Below are 26,021 nucleotides of genomic sequence, written 5' to 3' on the forward strand. Positions count from 1 at the left end.
ATTATCATATGGTCAGCAGTTGTCTAAGAGGAACCACATCACCAAGGTTCCATTGTGCATTTTCCTAAATCATTACTAAGTTTAATTTAGATAGCTGAAATCCAGGAAGTCAATAGTAGGGGTATCCCACTCAATTCCTATGGAAATACCCATTACTAGTTTTTCCTGATGTCCAATTAATAAATGAAACACAATTAGCTATCATGAGCCCATGATAGCCTTTATTTTGTTCAGACTACTGAAAATGGATCTTATCCTTTAAGTCATAAAATCTTCTGGGTACTTAGAAATGACCGTTTATTCATTTTTGGACACAATGGTAGAGAAATAGGTGCTATAATGCTGATTTAGTAGGAACATTCTTACAAATCTGAGTTGAATTGTCTTTTGGGGTAATGAAGCGTGGGCCTCTTTTAAGGGCCCCAGTCTTTGCTTCTACTAATTCACTGTGACTACTAACATCCCAGAGCTGGGTGGATGGCAGAAATAAAAAGCATTCTGATAGGAGAAAAGACATTTTGCTTATGTCATTAGGTGAATGATTCCTTAATAAATAGGGAAGAGCCAAAACATGCTATCAAACTTATAAATTAACTTTTTTTTTTAAACTAAATGTTGCTAAACCACCCCCCTTCATAAAAATGGCAATAAAGAGCCCCGGTTAAGTCACCCTAAAATGGAGTTCAAGTTTTTGCAGTTATTTCCAACAGAACAATGCAAGCTAATGACAATATAGCTTTAAATTAAAATATAATTTCAATTACAATTAGCATAGTTACAAGATTTTCTTTCCCCAATGGAGAGCCTAAAGTAATGAGTCATTCATTAAAAGATAAAGTAATGAAAGATTCATTAAGAGGAAAATCATTTCACGACAAGCAAAAACAAAGCATAAATTGCTAGTCACCCTGGATAAGACCGTGTTTAAAATAACAGTAAGAATGTACATAGTGTTATATAGGGATGGGGTTCTTGGTGATTTTATGTTCATTGCTTTATTATTTATGCTTATTATGTTTTGTCATTATTCAATAAATTTTTTATTTAAAAAATAACCCTACTTTAGAAATCTTCTTTGAAGGTGAGAGGGTGGGAAAAATAATACCAAAAGCCTGGGAGAGAATAACAGAGTAAACCATATCAACTGGGGTAAAGTTGTGTAACTGTTAACCACCTCTGCTATCAGGCCTTGTTGCAGTCATGGCATTCCAGAAGGATTCACAGTTATTTTCCCAAGGAGGGATGGGCTTTGCAATTATTGTGACCTCATGAAGATCAGTGACATCAAAGTTGAATCCAATAAAAAAAATGAATGCTGGGGAGAGTTTAACATGCATGTTACTGTCCTTACGTGGCTGCTCCTACCTGACCAGACCAAGTTATTGAAGATTCAGAGGAGAGACTAAATGCAGATTACCATCCCCATTCCTGTAATTCAGAAATCTTCTTTGTTGAAGTAGAATTGAACCTTCCTAGGATCTAGACTGGAGTACTGGTGACAGTATTTGCTCAGGCTCTTTGCCAAAGTCTGAGGACCACATAAAAAGACTCCCACCACGGACCTGCAGGAATAGAACAATAGGGCAAGAATACAGCAAAAGCTGCTATGTTCATGAGGATGGAGAAACTGCCTCCGCTAGGCCTCTACTGCTCCCAACAAACTTGCATAAAGATTCAGTTGACTCCCTCACATTCTTCGTTGTAGTTTTCTCACGTTTTCTGCTTGCAAGCCCCAAATGTGCTCCCAGCCTTCTGTTGCTCTCAGCATGCATGCATCCTTACCTATTCTATGGAGAACAGATAGAAGATCTGATGCAGGGTAGAGGTTCAGTGCTAGACCCCGGAGCCCAACTCTCGGTTGACATAACAGCTCTGATGGGGGACCTGGGTGGCTCAGTTCAGCATCCGACTTTTGATTTTGGCTCAGGTCATGATCTTGTAGTTCGTGAGATCTAGCCCTATGTCAGGCTCCATTCTGACAGTGCGGAGCCCGCTTGAGATTCTCTCTCTCCCTCTCTCTACCCCTTCCCCACTTGTGCTCTCTCTCAAAATAAATAAACTTTAAAAAAATAAATAGAAATAACAGCTCTGGCACTTATCCCTGCTGTGTGAATTTAGGCAAGTTTCTTTAACCTCTGTTTCAGTCCCCCCCCCCCCCTGTAAAATGGGTATAAAAATAGTACCCATCTCACAGGGTTGTTTTGGGGTTTATTTAAATGAAAGACATTTGTAAAGCAATTATAAAGATGTGTGGCCCATAGCAAGTGCATATGTGTTAGCTGCTATTAGAGCCATCCATTGTGCACTTATCCCCACTTCAAAATTTCTCACACTGAAGAGGTGGTCAGCTTCTCACCAAGGATAATCTAATTATGCTCTGGGTCTCACCCTCTCCTTCCTTCTATCATCCCTTCCTCTCCCCTCCTTTTGACTTCATTGAGATATAATTCACATGTCATAACATTCACATTTTTAAAGTGTACAGTTAGTGCTTTTTAGTATAGCCACAAAGTTGTGCAACCATCACCACTATCTAATCCGAGAACATTTTCATCATCCCCCACCAAAAATAGCCCACACACATTAGCAGTCACTCCCCATTTCCTCCCGACCACCTCCTCCCAGCCCTCGACCATCAAATCTACTTTTTATCTCTAGATTTGTCTGTTCTGAACATTTCATATAAATGGAATCATACAATATGTAGCCTTTTGGGTCTGGTTCTTTGCACTTAACATGCTGTTTTCAAGTGTCATCCATGTCCTAGCATGTACCAGTACTTCACTTTTTTTTAAATAGCTGAATAATATTCCATTGTGTGGATATACCATATATTGTTTATCCATTCATCTGTCATTGGATACTTGAGTTATTTCCACTTTTTCACTATTCTATATATATTCATGTACAAGTTTTTGTGTGGATAGCAAAGGCTATTTTCCATTCTCCTGGGTATATACTTAGGAGTGAAATTGCTGGGTCATTTGGTAACTCTAGGTTAAATATTTTGAGGAAATGCCAGAGTTTTCCCAAAGTGCTGCACCATTTCACATTCCCACAAACAATGTGAGAGGAACTCTCCTACAATTTTTCCACTTCCTCACCAACTCTTATTGCCCATGTTTTATTATGACCATCATAGGGGCACCTGGGTGGCTCAGTCAAGCATCCAAATTTGGCTCAGGTCATGATCTTGTGGTCTGTAGGTTCAATCCCCACGTCAGGCTCTGTGCCAACAGCTCAGAGCCTGGAGCCTGTTTCAGATTCTGTCTCCCTCTCTTTCTCTCTCTCTCTCTCTGCCCCTCCCTTGTTTGCACCCTCTCTCTCTCTCTCTCAAAAATAAATAAACATTTAAAACAATTTTTTTTAATTTGTTTTGAAAGAGAAAGAGAGCATGAGCAGGTGGGGCAGAGAGAGGGAGAGAGAGAATCCCAAGCAGGCTTCATGCTGTCAGCACAGAACCCAATGCGGGATTCGATCCCACAAACCATGAGATCATGACCTGAGCCGAAATCAAGAGTTGGACACTTAACCAACTGAGCCACCTACGCGTCCCATCCCCATTTTTGTATATTTATTTTATTCTATGTACTGGTTTCTGTTCTGTCTATAAACATGCTTAGATCATCTTTAAGTTAAATAAGCATTTCCTGGACCCTGCCACACCTCCAATTCTTTAATATTTCCTCCCTTGGTTTTTGTGACACCACTTCTCCACGTTCTCCTACTTCTTCTCGGCTTATCTTTCTCCATTCCCACACGATGTAAGCATTGCTTAATGCTATTGTCCTCCACCACTCTCTCCTGGCAATGTCATCCATTCTCACAACTTCAACTATGGTCAGCTCAACACAGTAATTAACATAATCTCTTTTGTTTAAATGCTGCTTTCCTGTTTACAGAGCATTTTTCATATAGGTATATGTTTAATGTTTATAATAATTCTGCAAGTGAGAAGAGAAGGCACTTACTCATATAACCCCCATTTTATAGATAAGAAGTCTGAAGGTTAGAGGATTTTCTAGCTCAAGGTCCCAGGAATGGAAAGTATCAGAACTAACATTAGGACCCAGGATTATCTGAATCAGAGTGACTAAGTATTCTCACCACTGCCTTCATGAAGCCTGCTGTGATCACCCTATGTTGGCATACACTTTCCTTCCCTCGATATCTATGTACCTGTTTCATGGAGTGCATCATTCTGCTTTGGGTTGATTGTATGCATCTCTTATTAAAATGTATGCTCCTTGAGGGCAAGAACCATATCCTATTTCTCTTTCAACCTCCAAACCTTCTAGAATAATGAGTGCTGAACTTATAGAAGGTAACCAGTAATGTTTGTGAAATTGAATTGATCCTTAGTTGCCAACTTGTTCCAGGAATTTATCTAAATGATCAGCTTAATTTCTTTCCCATTAGAATGGCTGATTTCATGGCACCAGGTTTTCCTATATGCTCTAGCATGTCTCAAAACTCTTCCAGAAAGACCGACAATGTCAGGTCATCAGTTAACTAGACAATACACTCTAAACTTTTCTTACTTGACGTAGGGATTATTAAGCCCAAAAATAGTGCATTTGAATTTTTCCAGTTTTCCATTTTATTCCATAATACTAATCGGAACTGAGTCTCCTTGCCTTGTTTGAATGGGGACTTGCAGGGGAACCAAACGTCTTCTTATCAATTACAAGGTCACAACCCTTATTTGGCTAAAACCCCAGATGCAATTTTTTCAGTTTTAAGCAAGAATCTGAGAATGATTCAAATAGTTTCTTCCCCAGAGATCTTTTTCCCAAAAATGCTCAACATGCTGTAATATCTTTCCTAAATTCTAACTCTGTAAACTCAACTAGAGGAAAATGCACTTACTTGGGGTGGGCATTAGCTATTGTAGAAAACTCATTGTCCCACATGGGTCTCCCAAATGAGGTTTTCTGTTTCAGACCTGTCAGGATGTCAGTGGCCTTGTCAAAGTTTAATGCGGCATGACCAGCCTGGAGCCAAAGAAATAAAAGTTAGAAAAAGCAGGTCCTGATAGCTGTTTTCTTCCTTTAGCCACTTTTATTTTGTTTTGTTTTGTTTTGGCCACTTCTAAACTCAGAGGTGAGGGTGAGGGTGGATAAGAAATCATAAGAAATCATTATTTCCAATCAGCATTCATGACCTTGTCTAACATTTATCTTGCATCTAACTTGGGAATTAGTGTATTGTTTGAACTCACGATGTTGGTGTCCCATCCTGTGAGAAAGAGACGGTAGTTTAGAAAATCCACTTTGCCTAATTCTTCCATCTCATGTTCCAGAGAAGCCAATAGGTCACTGAGCCAGGCGAAGGCACCTGTCTCCCTGCAGATCCAGAAGAAATAGATCTGGAATTAGCAAGAGAGAACATAGCCTTACTAAGTGCCTTCATGATGTACATTGTGGTGACATGATTATGAGCATATACTCTGTATTTGTTGATCAAATCTAAGAGTGACCTGAAAAATCACTTCTTCAGAGCAGCAGACTTTAGAAAGCATGAATGTTCAGAGTTCTTACAACATCCCTTAAGGAAAAAGACTTCCAACATCATCTTTGGTTCAAGGTGATTTTAAATTCCAAATTGAAAATGAAGACTCTATTCTTGTGATGAATCTGTAAAAGTGGATGCCTTGGCAGACAGAAGTGATCACTCACTCTCATAGCTCCAGGGATGGTTACTCTCTTATCAATTGTAAAGAGTTTAACCCATGAAAGCAATGGACCTGTCCAGCCCAGTCCAGATGCAAAGTGGTATGAGGGAGTTACCGTTTGTGTTTTAAGGTTGTGATCTGCGTGCCGAAACTTGTACCAGATAGATTTTAAGATGGAAGCAAAGGGGGTGACCCCAATTCCTGCTCCGACCAACACAGCCACTTCATACTGGAAAACATCTTCACTGACAGTGCCAAAGGGACCATCCACCTCAATCCTGACAGAAGACAGAAGACAATGGGCAAGTGAAATCTCACTTCCACCCCCAACCTCAAACATCCTCTCAGAGACATAGCTGTTCCCATTGCTCATTTAGTGCCTATTTATTTTAATCATATTCTATCTTACCAGACTTAAGGTTCAACAAGGAATTGCTTTCTCTTTTCTGCCTGTCTGTGTCTTGCTCTGGGTTTCCGCTGCTCTTGGGGACCTACCTGAGAATTGGTGAATGTTGTTGCTCAAAAGCCCTTATGAGATTTTCTGTACAGTCTCCCACTGCTCTGATATGAATGGAGAAGAAGTCTTCCTCTGGAGCAGAGGTCAGAGTAAAGGGATGCCATTCCAAGTAAGAGATTGAAGGACAATTAACAAAAATATACTGTCCCACTTCCATGATGAAGCCACGCTTGCTCATCTGCAATTCCAAAACTTTGGATGGGTGCATGACAACCTAAGAATAGAGCACAGAGGCCAGAGGAAGTAAATTCAAATGGTGACAGGGGCAGGCAGATGAAATAAATGAATAAACCTGGAGGGCAGGTCTTAGTGGTGAACTGCTAGCAAAAGCCCTTTCTAAAGGTGGCAGCAGTGGGGGACCTGGGTGGCTCAGTCGGTTGAGCATCCAACTTCGGCTCAGTCATGATCTCATGGTTCAGGAGTTTGAGTTCCGAGTTGGGCTCTGTGCTTACATCTCAAAGCCTGGAGCCTGCTTCACATTCTGTGTCTCCTTCTCTCTCTGCCACTCCCCTGCTTGCATTCTGTCTCTCTCACTCTCAAAAATAAATAAACATTTAAAAAATTAAAGGTGGCAGCAGTTACTTTGTCCAGACAGTGGTTGCACTATGGAACTGCAACTCAGCACATTCAGGTTGCCTGATTCTTCACTACTAGCTGTTTATCCAAAGGATACAAAAATGCTGATTTGAAGGGGCACATGCACCCCAATGATTCTAAGCAGCATTATCAACAATAGCCAAATTATGGAAAGAGCCCAAATTTATATTGACTGATGAATGGATAAAGAAGGTGTGGTGTGTGTGTGTATATACACAATGGTATATATATATATATATATATATATATATATATACACACACACACATACACACACACACACACACATACAATGGAATACTGCTCAGATATCAAAGAGAATGAAATTTTTTCATTTGCAACAATATGAGTGGAACTAGAATGTATTATGCTAAGCAAAATAAGTCAGAGAAAGACAAAAATCAGATCATTTCACTCATGTGGAGTTTAAGAAACACAACAGATGCACGTAGGGAAAGGGAAGGAAAAATAAGATAAAAGCAGAGAGGTGGGTGCCTGGGTGGCTCAGCCGGTTGAGCATCTGACTTCGGCTCAGGTCATGATCTCACAGTTGATGACTTCAACCTCTGCGTCAGGCTCTCTGCTGACAGCTCAGAGCCTGCAGCCTGCTTCAGATTCTATGTCTCCCTCTCTCTCTGCCCCTCCCCTGCTCATGCTCTGTCTCTCTTTGTCTCAAAAATGAATAAACATTAAAATTTTTTTTAAAAAGCAGAGAGGGAGGCAAACTATAAGAGACTCTTAAATACAGAGAACAAATGAGGGTTACTGGAGGGGTTGCAGGTGGAGGGGATGGGCTAAATGGGTGATGGACATTAAGGAGGGCACTTGTGATGAGCACTGGGTATCATATGTAAGTGATGAATCACTGGGTTCTACTCCTAAAAACAATCCTACACTGTATGTTAACTAACATGAATTTAAATAAATTTTATAAACAAACAAACAAACAAACACACAAATAAATACCAGGTTGCCTGATTCTTTGGAAGAAGATAGAAATGCCATTTTTATTTTACTGTGAAAGCCTCTATCCAGATTTTTAAATGTTAGCAACCAATTCAACTTTCTAAACAATCAGTGTGTGGGCCAACCAAAATATGTCTGTGGGCTAGATCTGGCTCAGGCCACCTGTTTGCAGCCTCTGACATAGACCCATGCTGATGATTTCTGCCAAACCCTTTTTCCCATAGTTTTGTCCAACACTGGAGGAACTGAAATATATTGCCCCCCGTTCTTTTTTTATTCCCTTCAGGGTGACAACATGACAATCTATTCCTATAATCAGGAAGAATAAGACTCTTATCACAGCTAGGGGAAAGTGTATATTCATTACCTTGGTAATCACAACCTTCTGCTTTGAACGATAAAATTGGAGAATCCTTTCAAAGATATAAAGAATGCCTGGTGCAAGTATCCACTTCCAAGACTGCACAGAAAAAGAATAAAGTTGAGGTTACACATTAATCTCTTATTTAGGATTTGTGTAGCAGTAATATTGAATATTACTTCATTCAGTAATATTTATTGAGTTTTCTGATGTGTATCATTATTAAGCCACTAATTTCACCAAAACTTGAGAATGGAAATGGAAAGGAATAAATTGCAATGGTTTCATTTGCTAATCTGTTATTCATAAAGCAGATCATTTCCTGAAGTTTTACAAGTACATTGTAAAAGAAAAGCACAGAAATAAAATACATTATAATTATATGTATAATTATAATGTAATGTATACATATACCTATAATTATACATATACATATATATATGTATATATATCTTAAATTATATATAAATTTTAATTTTAAGACTCCAAGACAGTATTCCAGGACAATTTGTCCAATCTGAAAAAAACAACAGAGAAAGTAGATGCAACATGAAAGCAGATTATTACAAACAAAACAACTAACAAAAAAAGGAAAGTGAGTGACTGACACTATTGGTAACAGTATATAAAACTTGGTATTTATCCATCACCTCTTTTATCAGGTTTTCAAAACACCTAACATAGTAATATATTTTTTATCTTGTCTACGTTTTTTTAAAGTAGCCTTTCTATCCCTGAGATCCTCTCAAAGGTAGCAGGTTGCCCCCATATGTACATGAGCTGCTAAAAACATATTTCCTAGCAATGCTAGTCATGTCCTTTCTTGCACAACTTCTTCAGCACGATACATCAGAACTATGTGGAATGAGGTTTCTTACGCTGTTTCAGGCAAACAACCTCCTTAGGTATTTCTAGGAAGGAAAGGGGCAGAGATGGGGCTGGTGAACTTGAAAGTGGGTATTATACAATTTGATATTATTCCTTATTTGCAAAAGATTCCCCATGTCTTCAAAGGAAACACAAAAAAATATATTTAAGAAATGGCTGATAACAATATGGAAAAAATTGACCTCAGAAGTAATCAGAGAAATGAATATTAAACCAAAATAGCATTTTAGAGAGCCTGGGTGGCTCAGTCAATTGAGCCTTTGACTCTTGATGTCATCTCAGGTCATGATCCCAGGGTTGTGGTAATAAGCACTGAGTGTGCAGCCTGCTTAAGGTTCTCTCTCTCTCTCTCTCTCTCTCTCTCTCTCTCTCCCCCCCCCCCCACTTTCCTGCTCACATGTGCTCTCTATATATAAAATTTTAAAAATAGTATTTTAGCCTCTAAGATTGGGAAAAACAACTTTAAACCATAATGCCTACCATTAACTGGGATGTAGGGAAATGGGCACATTCACATGTGCAGGTAATGGAGGACAAATTAGTAGTATCTTCCCAGAAAGCAAAGTGGCACTACATCCCAACAGCCTTAAAAGCATTCCTTCTCTTTGACCCAGAAATTTCACTTCTGGGAAATGAAGCATAAAGATATAATTAAGGTGTATACTAAGTATATGAGCATAGCAATGGCCATATTATTTACTAAGAAAAAAATGACAAAAATGGTATATCACAGAGATTTCTTTTGCCAATACCAAATTCAATTTTTAAAGTTTTTATTTACTGTTTTGTATTGAGACATAATTGACATGTCATTATATAAGTTTCAATTGTACACCATAATGATTCAATATTTATATATACTGCAAAATTATGACAATAAGTCTAGTTAATATCCATCACCATACATCGCTGCAAAATAATTTTTTCTTGTGCTAGGAAGTTTTAACATCTACTCTCCTAACAACTTTCAAATATGCGATACAGTATTATTAACTATAGTCACCATGCTATACCTGACATACCCATGACTGGAAGTTTGTACCTTTTGACCACCTTCACCCATTTTGCCCACCACCCACCTCCTGCCTCTGGCACCCACCAATCTGTTCTCTGTATTTATGAGCTAGGTTTATTAAAGTACAATTCCACATATAAGTGAGATCATACAGTATTTGTCTTTTTCTGTCTGACTTATTTTACTTTGCATAATGCCCTCAAGATCATTAAAAATGATCATGTAAAAAATTTGACAAAAATGGTATACCATACAGCTTTTTAAAAACAAATGTTTCAATGAAGCAGCAGAAAGAGAAATTAAAAAAAGCAATACCATTTACTATTGCCCCCCCAAATAATAAAATACCTAGGAATAAAGTTAACCAAAGATGTGACAGATCTGTACTCTGAAAACAATAATGCATTGATTAAAGAAATTGAAGATGACACAAAGAAATAGAAAATTCCATGCCCATGGATTGGAAGACAAATACTGTCAAGATGTCCATACTACCCAAAGCAATCTACAGATTTAATGCAATCCTTACCAAAATACCAACAACATTTTGAACAGAACTAGAACAAACAATACTAAAATTTTTTTGGATCCACAAAAGACCCTGAATAGCCAAAGCAGTCTTGAAAAAGAAAAACGAAACTGGAGGTATCACAATTCCAGACTTCAAGTTATATTACAAATCTGTAGTGATCAAAACAGTATGGCACTGGCACAAAAATAGACACATAGATGAATGGAAGAGAATAAAAAACCCAGAAATAAACCCACAACTGTATCATCAATTAATCTTCAACAAAGCAGGGAAGAAAATCTAATGGGAAAAAGACAGTCCCTTCAACAAATGGTGTTGGGAAAATTGGACAGCAACATGCAAAGAATGATACTGGACCACTTTCTCATACCATACACAAAAATAAACTCAAAATGGATTCAAGACCTAAATGTGAGACCTGAAACTATAAAAATCCTAGAAGAGAACACAGGCAGTAATTTGTATGACATTGGCTGTAGCAATATTTCTCTGTCTTTTTTAAGTTTATTTATTTTTGAGAGAGAAAGAGCATGAGTGAGGGAGGGGAAGAGAGAGAAGAAGGAGAAGCCCAGGCAGACTCCACACTGTCAGCACAGAACCCGAAGCAAGGCTTGAACTCACAGTGAGATCATGACCTGAGCTGAAATCGAGGGTTGGATGCTTAACTGACAGTCACCCAGGCACCCCACAACATTCTCTAGATTTATCTTCTGAGGCAAGGGAAATAAAAACAAAAATAAACTGCTGGGACCACATAAGAATAAAAAGCTTCTCAACACTGAAGTAAACAATCATCAAAATTAAAAGGCAACCGATAGAATGTGAGAAGATATTTGCAAATGACATATCCAATAAAGAGTTAGTATCCAAAATATATTAGGAACTTATAAAACTCAACATCCAAAAAACAATCCAGTTAAAAAAATGGGCAGAAAACATGAATAGACATTATTCCAAAGAAGACACACAGATGGTCAACAGACACATAAAAAGATACTCAACATCACTTATCATCAGGGAAATGTAAATCAAAACTACAATGAGATGTCACCTTACACCAGTCAGAATGGCTAAAATTAACAACACAACAGGTGTTGGCAAGGAAGTAGAAAAAGGGGAAACCTCTTGCACTGTTGGTGGGAATGCAAATTGGTGCAGCCACTCTGGAAAACAGTGTGGAGGTGCCTCAAAAAGTGAAAAATAGAACTATGATCCAGCAATTGCACTACTAGGTAATTACCCAAAAGATACAAAAATACTGACTTGAAGGGATACATGCATCTGGATGTTTATAGCAGCATTATCTACAATAGCCAAATTATGGCAACAGCCCGAGTGTCTATCGACTGATAAATAGATAAAAAAGAAGTGGTATATATACAATAGAATATGACTCAGCCATAAAAAAAGAATTAAATCTTGCCATTTGCAACGACATGGATGGAGCTAGATAGACAGCATTATGCTAAGTGAAATAAGTCAGAGAAAGACAAATACTATTTGATCTCACTCATATGTGGAATTTAAGAAACAAAACAAAAGAGTATAGGGAAAAGGAGAGAGAGAGGCAAACCAAGAAAGAGACTCTTAACTATAAAGAGCAAACTGATGGTTACCAGAGGAGAGGTGGGTGGGGGCTGGGTTAAATAGGTGATGGGGATTAAGGAGTGCACTTGTGATGAGCACCAGGTGATGTATGGAAGTGTTGAATCATTATATTGAACACCTGAAAGTAATATTACACTGTACGTTAACTATAAAGGAATTTAAATAAAAACTGAAATATATATATATATATACAATAAATTTTAATATATATTTATTCAAATTTACTATATTTTCTTTTCTGGCTTCAAGGTCTTTTAAAATATTTAGGGAATATTTTTTCTAACCCTCCGGTATTAGATAAAAATTTCCCATGCGTTGGGGCGCCTGGGTGGCTCAGTCGGTTAGGCGTCCGACTTCAGCTCAGATCACGATCTCGCAGTCCGTGAGTTTGAGCCCCGTGTCAGGCTCTGGGCTGATGGCTCAGAGCCTGGAGCCTGCTTCCGATTCTGTGTCTCCCTCTCTCTCTGCCCCTCCCCTGTTCATGCTCTGTCTCTCTCTGTCTCAAAAATAAATAAACTTTAAAAAAAATTCCCATGTGGTATTAGGGTGCTTTTATGATTTCCTTCCTTTCTTTAACATTTAAATCCTTGATCCATGCATTCCTGATTCACATTTTAATGTACAGTGTGGAATAAAGATTCAGCTTTTTTCCTGGATGGATATCCTATTATCTCCAAAACACTACTGAATGATATATCTATTTTTCCTACTAATTTGAAATGCCAACTTTTGGAGATTTTTTAAAGATATTATTCCCATTTTAGATGAGGAATGAGCTATTGCTCTTAATTCTGCAACTGATTTAAAGATTTAAAGGCTTTAATCACCTTCAGAGCACTTTGAGATACCACAAGTCAACCTCTCCCATTTATTCCTCCATCTAACATATTTTGTGAGCAAGCAAAGATAAACCACGATATCCACAATAATAATCCCGAGGCACACCTTGAGTTCCCTGGAACCCAGTTCCTTGAATGCCCACTATTTAATAATAATTTCCAAACAGGTACTTATAACACCAAGGAAAGCTGACTTTAAGAATGCTGCTTGAGGCACCTGAGTGGCTCAGTTGGTTAAGCGTCCAACTTCAGCTCGGGTCATGATCTCACAGTTCGTGGGTTCTAGCCCTGCATCAGGCTTTGGGCTGACAGCTCAGAGCCTGGAGCTTGTTTCAGATTCTGTATCTCCCTTCCTCTCTGCACCTCCCACGCTCACGCTGTGTCTCTCTCTGTCTCTCAAAAATAAACATTAAAATTTTTTTTAAAAGAATGCTTTTTTAAAAAGTTAAACTCACAGAAACAGACACTAGGAAGGTGATTAACCAGGGCCTGGGGAAGGGGGTCGGGGAGTGTTAGAAAGATGTTGGTAAAAGGGTATGTGCCTTCAGTCATAAGATGAATAAGCTCTGGGGATCCAATGTAAAGCATGGTGACTATAGTTGATAATAGTGGATAGCATACTTGAAATGTGCTAAAAGAGTAGATTTTAAGCATTATCACTACCAAAAAATTGGTAACTACATGAAGTGATGGATGTGTTAATTAATCGCATTAGGGTGATCATTTCACAAAATATGCATGTATCATTCATCACATTGTACACTTCAAATATATACATGTTTATTTGCCAATTGTACTTCAAAAAATCTGGGAAAAAAGAATGCTTGACCCCACTCAAGAAAATTGGCTTGATTTCACAGCTAATCTTTGGTACAGTACAGTGTTCGAGAGCACATTCTTTGGAATCTAAAAGGCTTGGGCTTGAATTCCAGTTCCACTAGTTACTTACTATAGGAGCTTGGCAGTTTAATCTCTTTGAATCATAGTCCTATCATCTCACAATGGAGACAAAAAACGTACGTACCTCATAGATTATTGCTATGTATAAATGAGACAATCCATATTACACAGCAAACCTGTCATATGGCAAACACTATTAATAATAGAGCTATCAGGGCATCTGGGTGGTTCAATTGGTTAAGGGTCCGACTTCGGCTCAGGTCATCATCTCGCAGTTCATGGGTTCGAGCTCTGCATCAGGCTCTGTGCTAACAGCTCAGAGCCTGGAGCCTGCTTGGGATTCTGTATCTCCCTCTCTCTATGCCCCTCCCCTGCTTGTGCTCTCTCTCTCTCTGCCCCTCCCCCACCTGTGCTCTCTAAATAGATAAATAAACAAAAAACATTTTAGTAATAGTAATAATAACAACAATAATAATAATGTGAGCTATCATTATTACCTTTGGAGAGGGTCTCACAACATGCAATAACCATTAGTTCTTTCTCTTCAGGATCCCCTGCTAATGATAACTCCCTAGCCTGTTGTCATTGATATTGGAGTTCCTTGGTGGTAGGAACCTTGAAAATATATCCTCCAGAAGATCCAGCACAGTGCTGAGCTAATAATGGTAACAATAATAAGAGTAATAATAACAACAATAACAATAACAATAACAGCCCCTGACAGGAGTCTGTCCCTGTCGGTGGGCTTCTTACCTCAGCAGGGAGCCCTTCAAATCGGGGACGCTTGCAGTGGGAGTCATGATCATCCCACTGCTCGAAAAATTCTGCACACCTGTGTGGGTGACTCTCATTCAGGCTCTCTTCTGTTTGACCCCGGACAATTCCACTGAGACGGACAAAGAAGGACAGTTTGGGACAAAGAATTATGCAAGGCCAGGGGCTGGGGCATGAGAATGAGGGTTTGAAGTCCTTACCCAATGCCGTGAATCCCTAAACCAATGAAGTAGACGATAAAAATATGATGAGTATACCAGAAGACCTCAAAATAACTCCTCCAGATAAACTCCATAGCTGAAGTCACCATGAGAACCAGAGCTATTGTGATGATCACTCCAGTGACACCAGTGATGCTGGTAAATGTCACATACTCCACTGTCTATGAAAGAAGAAATTTCAACTTAACACAATGTATACCAAGCATACCATGCCCTTCCTGCTCATGACCAGATTCCAGATGCTTTGCCATTGAGTCAACTCACCATGTTTGGGGACTGGATAGGATTTATCCAAGAATCTTCATCTCTCTCTTGTTGAGATAGGGTGGAGAGAATGGAAGCAAGGGATCCATCTGTGGCCCATCGGCTTCTGCTGTAGTGTTCAAAGTTGAACAGGTGTGCAATGATATGAATAGCTAAATGGAAAGATGAAAGGGAATTGAAAAGTGTCTCAGAAACATTATGGCAGGCATGCCCTACTAGAAAAGGAGAATCCTATATATAGTGTCTAGCAGAATGCCGAGTCTACAGAAGGTGCCCAATAAATCTTGACTGCAAAGAGAACCAATATTTTTTTATACTCATTCTGTTACCAAAAGAATCGAATGTAAGTTCCATGAAAATAGGCCTACAATGGTGTGTGGCAAGTAGTGCCAGGTTTTCGATAAACACTTTTTGAATGTCTAAATGCATAGATAAATGAAACTACACTCTGAATGCCTGCGACCTTGCAGTTTTGTGGTTTGCCTCAGTTACCTGTGTGTAGGCAGATCATATATGCTACCAGTTTGTGGAAGGCGAGATTGTGATCCAGTTGCTTTCTCAGGGCATGCCTGCAAAACTACAAATGGGAAGTGATCAAGGTCTGATGTCTGCAGGCAGCTTTATAAAATTCAGTAACCCATAACCAAAATGTCTTAAACAAAGCATACCTATACCCACCCAACCTTACCTCCCTCCTTGGCTACCAAAGGAGACCCTTGGCTTCCATTCCTAGGGGTTTGATATTAGGTCATTCTACAGAGGAGTTCAGGATCTCTTGTCTTTAGTGTGAACATTGACCTACGAGTGCCTGGGACTCACTGAGCAGGTGCCCTCAGGAAGGACAGCAGATTTTGACACACAGGAAGCAGGATCAGCGTGCTGTTAAAATTCAGGCAGCGAGCAGAGGCTCGGGCCCAGGCCAACGCCAACTGGAGCAGAGGAGAGAAGAGACCATCAGCTGCTTCCCTCTCATCATCTAGCAGGTGACCACGCACCCAGTCCACTTGTCTGAGACGTGGGAATGGACAGAGCTACATCTTCCTCACCTCCTATTCAGTAGTTAGCACAATCAGTGTAGACACTCTGTTTGCAAATGACAGAAAATTTGCTGATCTTAATAGTGAATTGAGAAATTCTCATGACAGTGGTTTTTAAATATTTGTACAATACAAAAGAGAACAGGATTTAGTAATTTCACATTAACAAATACAGTCTATCAAAAAAAAAAACAAATACACTCTACAATGTAATACTCTGCAATGAGTATTTTTGCCTAATACACTCAATTATTACTTTATTGTTTGTGATTTGAAAACAATCTCAAAGAGTGTATATATTTTTTAATGTTTATTTAATTATTTATTTATTTATTTTTAAATGTATATTTATTTCTTTGCGGGGGGAGGGGCAGAGAGAGAGACGGGGAGAGAAAGAATCCCAAGCAGGCTCCACACTGTCAGCACAGAGCCGGTCGCAGGGCCCAATCTCACAAATCCATGAGATCATGACCTGAGCTGAGATAAAGAGTTGGATGCTTAACCGACTAAGCCACCCAGGCACCCTGAAGATTGTATATATTTTTATTTGCACTTTAAATAAAGCTTATATATTTAGAGGTATAATTACAGATGGTGACTATTTTTTCTTTTCTGTATTTTCTAATGTAATTATAAGCATGTAATAATCATGTAAATAAACAATAAAAAATTTAACCATTTATATTTAAGATGTCTTTAATCATTGAATAAAGCTCAAGTAAAACTAGTGAACCCCTCAGAGCAAAAATTTTAAACTTAGGTAGAGATTTCAGAAGGGAGAAATTCTGAAAACAGAATTTCAAACTGACTTCCTTGGGTGGCCCGGAAGCATACATCAAATTCAATCTGATCCAGCAGTAGGAGCTGCCAGAAAAGGAGACAAGAAATCAGTGCTTCAAAGAAGTATTTATCCCCAAAGAGGCTTGGTTAGGTATAAGCTGGACCGAATATGCTGAACTCCATGGTAGTTAAGTCCAACTTTTCTTCTTAACTCTGTGCAACTCATCTCTGAGTCAGCTCCACATACTTGGGATTGCAGGCTATGGAGTGTGACAATCTCCTAATAGCAGCAGAGGTGGTAGCAGCAGCCAGGCAATTTTTGTTGCACTTTAGCCAGCCTTACATGTGTGCTATCAGCAACTGGCTGAAAGGGAGAATGTGGGTTACAATTAACAATTTCTTGGACTTTTTCTAATAATCTTTTTCAGCACAAAAACTATTGTTCCATACAACCTAAACCCAGGGAAACGTGACATCAAGCCAGATAAAGATCTGCCTAACGTCCACAATGGCTTACAATGTCAGGCAGTGCAGTGAACAGGGCTGCCCCACTGTTTTCTGTTTCTGGCTCTTCCATAGGACCTGTGTTTTCTCCCTCTGCTGAGTCACACTCCGAGTGTTTTTGAGAGAGACATCCTGCTCCATTTCTGAGTAAATTTTCTCTGCTCATCTCAAAGATCTTGCATTTCCACATTGGTTCACACAGCTTGCTTATTTGAGTCACAGAGGTTTCTTAAAGTTAAAATTGGCAAGTAAATGGAAAATATAGGACTACAATTTCACAGTTCCATATTTTGTAGGGGCTATCTGTATGGGATAAATTATTTTTAGAGGAAATCTTTTTTTACCATTACAGCACATTGAAATATCCCAATTTATATTCAGTTTTCAGTATCAGCACTACCTGATGTTCTAATTCAACTGTCGCTGTCCTTAATGTCTTATTGACTATAAATTTTCTTTAATGTTTATTTATTTTTGAGAGAGAGAGAGAGCGAGGGAGGTAAGAGAGAGAATGAGACACCAAATCTGAAGCAGGCTCCAGGCTCCCAGCTGTCAGCCCAGAGCCTGACACGGGGCTCAAACTCTCGAATGGTGAGGTCATGACCTGAGCTGAAGTCAGACGCTTAACCGATTGAGCCACCTAGGCTCCCCCTTATTGACTATAAATTTAAACTGCTTCTTATGTTACTTATTTGTTCTGCTTCATAGTGAATCAAATAACTGTATTTTCCTAGAGGAAGCATGAATTTAAGAAATGCAGTACAGAATGATTAAATAAATTACGGCACATCAATGCCATGAACTGCTATGTTCTTAAAAGGACGACAGCTATAGGCACTGGAGTAGCAATGGTATATGTTTAACTTTCAGGTGAAGTGTGGGGGGGTCTTGATTTCCAGCATTTGCCAATTGACATGATGTGAATACTCCTGCCATGGCAGATTTCATGATACCAACTTGATGTCACTGAACACCATTAAATACAGGGTTGAGAAGAGATCCACATAACTGGCTGTTGTAAGCTGGTATGAGCTAGTTCCAGCACACCACTAGTTACATACTCACATGGAAAGATATCTGAGATACACTACGTGTAAGAAGCTATTTCCAGCCAATATCTACAATGTAATCCCTGCTCTGGTTAAAACAAAAACCTCTTTGTTACTGTGTGTGTTTATCAAAACTCATAGAATGGTGAACCAAAAAAGAGAAAATTTTACTGGATACAGGGAATTAAGAAGTGTATAAGAATTATACCTATTGGGGTGCCTGGGTGGCTCAGTCGGTTGAGCGTCTAACTTCGGCTCAGGTCATGATCTCGCGGTTTGTGAGTTCGGGCCCTGTGTCAGGCTCTGTGCTGACAGCTCGAAGCTTGCAGCCTGCTATGAATTTTGTGTCTCCCTCTCTCTCTGCCCCTCCCCTGCTCATACTCTGCCTCTCTCCGTCTCTCAAAAAGATATAAATGTTAAAAAAAAATTTTTTTTAAGAATAGTACCTACCACAAAAACAAAATGTATGTCTGATGTATGTGTGAGCATATGTCAATGTGTCTACACACACATGCACAACAGCACTATTAACAGTGGTTGTCTCTGGGGAATGGGATGGGAGGGCAATTTTCACATTTTACTTTATACACTTCAGTATCATTTGATCTCACTGAAAGTAGTATTGTTTATAATTAATTTTTTTTTAATAGAGAGGATTTTTTAAAATGAAGTGAACGAAATGTCCACAGGATATCAATATGATTCATTTTTCTGTGGCTGACTTCTTGGTCATAAAGCAATTAAGCTCTTAATAACTAGTCACATTTATTGCATCATTCTCTTAACAAAAAGCTGTTTTTAAAATAAATTAACACTTGCTTTGGAGTTATAATTTCCAAAGAAGGATCAAGGATCAACATTTAAAATGGAAAACAGCAGGATAAAATACATCACAAACAAAACATTCAAATTAGTTGTGATCTCAACATGGATCCTTTGATTAGAAAGAGAAAAGAAGGATTTAAAAAAAATGACAATCTGTCTTTAAGCATGTACATTGGAAGGGTCTTTGTGGAAAGCTAATGATCTAATCAAGATGAAAGTGATTTAACCAAATCCCTTACCTACTGAAAAACTGACTAGTGTTAGCAGTCAAATTTGCTTTTCTAATCAGATAATGGCCAGGTTGATGAGCCTGTGAGAGAATAATTCTCACCTCCCTGCTTCTTCCTGGTCACCACCACACCAATGTGCCCTACTTCTTCTATTCTTGACCTGTGACTTCCACAGCTTTCTCCATCCCGTTATTCTCACCTGCCCCCTGCCTTTCTTCAGGCCTTGAGTTCTGCAGCACCACCCACCCCAGAGACTCCCTAAGCATCCCTCTTGTTTGTTAGGTATTTTTCTCTGAGATCAGTCCACAGCGGTAGCTTTCAAGTTGTTTGTTTACTTGTCTTATTTTATTATGTTTTAAATGTTTGTTTATTTTTGAGAGGCCAAAAGTGGGGAAGGAGTAGAGCATGGGACAGAGGATCAGAAGTGGGCTCTGAGCTGACAGCAGGGAGCCCTATGTGTGGCTAGAGTTCAGGAACTGCGAGATCATTACCTGAATTAAAGTCAGATGCTTAACGGACTGAGCCACCCAGGCGCTCCTGTTTACTGTTTTAAACCAAACTATTTCTTAAAACCATAAACAGGAGTCCATAAAACAGATAAAGGTTGCTTTGGTTGAAGTAGAGGCAGGGGCAGGAGCACTACTTGATTAGCTTTCCCTTCACACCTATAAGAGCACTTGAGTTTCTGTAGAAACCAGTTTGAAAATGATTGCTTAATAGTTTTGTTTACTGTGTGTTTTTATTATTGGATCAGGGGAGTGTGCCCTAAATAGGGCTCTGAGATTTTAGTGAACAAAAATACAGGATGCCCAGCTAAATTTGAATGTCAGATTTTTAAAAACGAATGATTTTTTAGTATGCATATGTCCTGTGCAATATTTGGCATATACTTGTACCAAAAAATGATTTTTCTTGAATTCAAATTTAAATGGGCATCCTGTAATTTTCTGGTAACCCTAGCCCTACAAGAAATCAGGGCATTGGGTCTCAAAGAGCTGAGGCCACAAATAACAACAAAAAACCCAAAGAGATTCCCCATATCACAACTATGATACTCACCCCCAGGATTTCTCTTGTATAGAAGTACTTATCAGCTTTTTCATATGACAGGAAGGCATGCACGAACAGGAAAACATTCAGCCCCAACCAAGTAGCCTAGAGGAAAAAACAAACAAGCAAAGAATAAAGTAAAATTTGGGTATAGGAAGGAATAGGTAAGTCATAGGAAATAATGTCACCATTTTGGCTATTTTGTGTTTGTTTTCATTTTAAATGAGTACAAGCCCTCTAGTATCTAGCTGCCTTTCAGAGAGAGTTAGTACTTCAAGACATGCATTAGACGCTAATGACCATGGTCAGCAAATCAAGGCCATGAGCCAAATGTAGCTCACCATTTGCTTTGTACAGCTTACAAATTAAGAATGGCTTTTACTTTTTTATTTGTTTTCACACATTTAAATGGTTGGGAAAATGAAAAGAAAAAGAATATTTCATGATGTGAAAATCACATGAAATTCTAATTTCAGTGTCTGTAAATAAAGTGGAATTGGAACTTAGCCATGCCTACTTATTTTTATATTGTTTATGGCTGCTTTCATGATTCAATGGGAGCATTCAGTAGCTGTGACAGAGACCATATGGCTTGCAAATCCTAAAATATATACAACCTAGCCCTTTACAGGAAACATTTGCCAACTTCTGGACTGGAGCAAACTATTGCAACTAAAAGATGCAATAAGTGAATAAATGGATTTCTAAGGAAACAAAGAATAAATTTAACATCTATAATAATACCCATCTGAAAGAGATTAAACCATTACAGATGGGCCTGGGCCTGCCTCTTTAATTATACCCTGACACACATTTTCCTGTTTTTAGATTGTGAGTCTCTTTTCAAATTAACCTACCATTGCTTTGGACTCATTTGAGCTCTTAAGACTGCTTTTGTCTATCTCAAGCTCTGTCTCTGCACTGGGAAAAGGGGCAATTTGGACCCCACTGCCCCATTCATTGCCTTGGAAATCAACCATTGTGGCCCTATCCCAAGCTTGGAGGTGCTAGTTTGTAACCAAGCAGGACTCTAGGGCATTAGGATGCCCCTAAAATATATTGTTGACCTCAGGATGGCTCAGAACCATCTCAGTCCCATGAGTAGAGGGCCGTTAGCCTAGGACATGGCCCATTCAGAGTCCCTAGATCTGGACTGTTCACACATCGGAGACAAATTCCTTGGGCTCAAATTCTAGTTCCACCACTTTCTTGTTCTGTAATCTTAGACAGACATGTGATTTAACTTCTTTGAACCCCAGTTTCTTCTCCTATAAAGTGAGGGTAGTAACAATATCTACCTCGCAGCAATGCTGTGAGGCTTATGTGAAATCAAGCATGTGAAGTGATTAATACAATGGTTGGTGCATAGTAGGAGCTCAACAAATGCTAACTACAGACTTGTGTGATTACCAGGCTGGCTTCGCCAATCCACTTCTACCTGCATCCTTTGCTTAGACACCCTTTCCAGAACTGAGGATCTTTCAGAAATTCATTGACCTTAATAGAAAAAGAGAGGTGAAAGACACAGATACCTCAATAGTTCAAAAGACAGAAAAGAGAAGTTTATTTAGAGAGAGCAGAAATATTTCAGGATCCAAGAGAAACACAAAGAACTCTGTGTCAGACTATCACCAACTGTAGACAAGGAGAATACAGTGACATTTGGGAGTAAGGAATTCCATTTCCCACCCTCACTATCATTTCTTCCATTATGAATGGATAATGAAGTCGAAGTCCTGGCAAAAGGAGGAGTAAGAATGTTTTCTGAGTAATTTAATTTTTATGTTAAAAAACAGTTCATAGGAAGGTAGCCTCAGTGGCTCAGTCGGTTGAGCCTAAAACTTAGGCTCACGTCATGATTTCACAGTTCGTGAGTTCAAGCCCCGCATCAGGCTCTGTGCTGACAGTTAGGAGCCTGGAGTCTGCTTCAGATTTTGTGTCTCCCTCGCTCTCTTCCCCTCCCCTGCTCACACATTCTCTCTCTCTCTCTCAAAAATAAATAAACATTTAAAAAAATTAAAAAAAATAGTGCATAGGAGTATATGTCAGAGATAGCAAGAAGTCTGAGCCTACCAGCAAGGTTGGTAGGGGGTGGAAATTCAAAGCTATATAGTTAAATGTGAGTCACCACAATGGGTGTTGAACTCTCTAAGCAAAAACTAAGGGAGGGATACAAAATGCAGGGGATTTTAGAACTAAAAACAGACTTATATTTGTATCTAGTTATTTCATTTATCTCCCCCCACACACAGATGACCTAAAGTCTAGAGAGGATAAATAATTTGATCAAGATTACTCAATTAATAGCAGAACTGAAACTAATTCCTGGGTTCCCTGTCTCCTAAACTAGTGCAAAAGGAATTACATACACTGCATTGAGCATTGAAAATATAAAGCATAGGGTAACTGGCCCAGTTAGGCACTTGGCCTTTTATTAAATGCAAAACAAAGAATCTGATTGCTTTTTACACCTTTTTTCCTTGAGCACCTGGGCAGTCCTTGGGAACCCAAAGAGGAGAAAAGAGATAACCCCAGAAGGATGGATAACATGAAGATCTAGGAAACTGAGAAAGAACAGGGAGTTCCAAGCTCAGGGGTGGCTCAGAAAAGGAAAAATGAGGGTGAGGATAGGTGTGTGTGTGTGTGTGTGTGTGTGTGTGTGTGTAAGGAAAAGGGGATTGTGCATATGTGGTGTGGTCAAGAACATCTGGCCTAAACACTGGGAAGCTGAGTTTGAATGATGGCTCTGCAATCAATTCACTGGGTGATATATGGAGTTGGTTTATATCTGCACTATGCAATGCCGTAGACACTACCCATATGTGATCATTTGAAATGTGGCTGGTCCTAACTTAGATATGCTATAAGTATAAAACACATATCGTGTTTCAAAAACTTAGTGAAAACAAATGACATTACATGCTCTCATTACTATTTTCTTTTTTTTTTTAATATTTTTGAGTGGAAAGTTTATTGGAACATCTTTGTCAAGCATAATTTAAAATTATTTAAAATAGAGGCACCTGGGGTTCCCAATCAGTTAAGGCTCTGATTCTTGATTTGGGCTTAAGTCATGATCTCACAGTTTGTGAGATCCAGCCCCACATCAGGCTCTGTGCTGACAGTGTAGAGTCTGCTTGGGATTCTCACTCTTCCTCTCTTTCTCTCCCCCTCCCCAACTCATGTGCATGCACTCTCTCAGAATAAATAAACATTTAAAAATAAAATTATTTAAAACAAATTAAAAACATCTACAAAAGGTCAGAACTTTCAGTATTTTAAGATGAAGCTAATTTAGTTGTAGTATCATGGTTAAGAAAATAACAAGTATGGCAAGCTATACATTTTTAAATTATAAAAAAACATTAAAAATTAAATATCTGGGGCATGTGGTGGCTCAGGTCATGATCTCACAGTTCATGGGATTGAGCCCTGCATTGGGGCTCTCCACTGACAGCGTGGAGCCTATTTGGGATTCTCTCTCCCTCCCTCTGCCCTTCCCCCCACCTTGTGCACTCACGAGTGTGCTCTCTCTCTCAAAAATAAATAAACTTAAAAAAATTAAATATCTAACAAAATACGTCTTGCTGTTGCTTTGGGGGAAAAGGTGGAGACAAATATGTTTTATTTTAATTATATATATTTATTAAAAGATTTTCCATATGACATTATAAATAGTCCCATTTCTTTTGTATTTTTCTATAATACATGAATTCACACAAAGGAGATGGAATACATAAAAATAGAAATATGGTAGAAAAGTAAACCACATCACACCCAAATACACAGTTAATTATTACAGAAAGCATAATCTGAACATATAAGGCATATTAGTTTTAGAAAAAGAGCACTACCCACCCACATCTTATTAGTATTTTCAATATTGATTACATGTTGAAAGGATAATATTTTTGATATATTGGGTTAAACTAAATATATTACTACACATTAATTTCACCTATTTCTTCTTACCTCTTTCAGTGTAGGTACTAGAAATTTTTTACATTAGATATATGGCTCCCATTACATTTCTATAATCAACAGCACTGGGCCATGGTCTTGAAGAATATTTCTATATCAAACGTTCAGTGATTTTATGAAATCTTGATGTTAGTTAGCAGTATAGAAAGGATGAAGAGAAATGAATGCTGCATGGCAATAGTTAGAAGTGAGATGGAAGAGAAAAAGAGAAGATGGAAAATGAAAACAAATTGAAATTTCAAATACTTGTGATCTATATCATTTGTCTCTTTACCAATCAATTTCTGGAGTTGAATTTTTCCCTTTTCTAAAATGGTGAAATATATCATACACAGAAGATTTTACAAAACATATATTTGTTCTCTTAGAGTTGAGTTTTTTAATAGATAACTGGCCTTAGTGGGCCTAATATTGACATGGAATATTTCCATTTCAAATAAGTTTACAAATGTTAACAAATATAATGTCTCCTTCCTCTGTTAAGAGTAATTAATAGATAGTGAAATGTCACTTACCAGAAACAAAACTGAGAACCAGTGGTTAACCACCCAGTTGCCCATTGTCAAGAGGTGGTTTGGAGTCTCTCTAGGCAGCAGGGATGATTCAACAACTTGGATTCTGGAGACGTTCTTCAGGATTAGGTCTTCTGTCTAGCTCAGGGTATGTGAGTCTTTAAGATATGAAAGATGCACAATTACCCAAAAAGATTCAAGGAATGAATAAATGCATTCTGCCTTCCTCCTTCTACAGAACTATGTTATCAGCTTCAGTAGACCAGCCCTACCTATGAGAACCACAGGGGTTTTCCCTGGTGGGGTTTTATCCCTTCAGGAAATAGCAATCTTCTGGAGTGAGAATATTCTCTCTCATCATCTTATCAACATGACCTAATGTGAGGCATTGCTTTCCTTGGTAAGACAATTTGCTAAGTTTCTCACTAAAGGCTAGGGCTATAAACAGATGACCTCAGGAGAAGCAGGGCAGGAAGCAAGCATGTGAAGCTTTAAGGTGGGCAATCAGAAGAGCTGCTACATCTGCCACTGCGATTTGGACCTCAGCCTGGCTAGCTCAGAAACGTCACTATATATGTTCTCTGGGAGGATGAATCTGGCTCTAGGGACAGCTTGACTGGCTAGGACAAGTGACAAAATGGCTAAATGAATAAAATAAAATTTAGGAGATATAAAGGTACACCTTGGTTCAGATAAAAAAAAACAGAGTACTCACAACGAGAGAGGTGATGATCTTCTAGTATGATGGATTAACTAGAGTTGTGTGTTCAGTTCTGTACACTGATTTTTTTCCTTTTCTAAAGTGGTAAAATATATCATACACAAAAGCAGGCATAAAACACATATATGTACTTTAAAGAATAATTTTAAGGAATGAATATTTATTCATTTATTAAC

At 38.6% G+C, this 26,021-nt stretch overlaps 1 protein-coding gene across 1 annotated transcript; it reads right to left on the reverse strand.

Annotated features, from left to right (window-relative positions):
- Nucleotides 1–984: 984 nt before the first annotated feature.
- NOX1 (NADPH oxidase 1) lies at nt 985–25,196 on the reverse strand. The gene is given in 14 exon segments (XM_027053843.2): nt 985–1,562; nt 4,870–4,994; nt 5,222–5,368; nt 5,790–5,952; nt 6,170–6,405; nt 8,122–8,214; nt 14,651–14,783; nt 14,872–15,053; nt 15,157–15,308; nt 15,649–15,733; nt 15,976–15,989; nt 15,992–16,085; nt 20,641–20,736; nt 25,128–25,196. Coding segments are annotated over 14 exon segments (1,692 nt in total). The 5' UTR covers nt 25,173–25,196; the 3' UTR covers nt 985–1,435.
- Nucleotides 25,197–26,021: the final 825 nt, after the last annotated feature.

The sequence above is a fragment of the Acinonyx jubatus genome, chromosome X (genome assembly GCF_027475565.1).
Source record: "Acinonyx jubatus isolate Ajub_Pintada_27869175 chromosome X, VMU_Ajub_asm_v1.0, whole genome shotgun sequence".
NCBI classification, from domain to species: Eukaryota; Metazoa; Chordata; class Mammalia; order Carnivora; family Felidae; genus Acinonyx; species Acinonyx jubatus.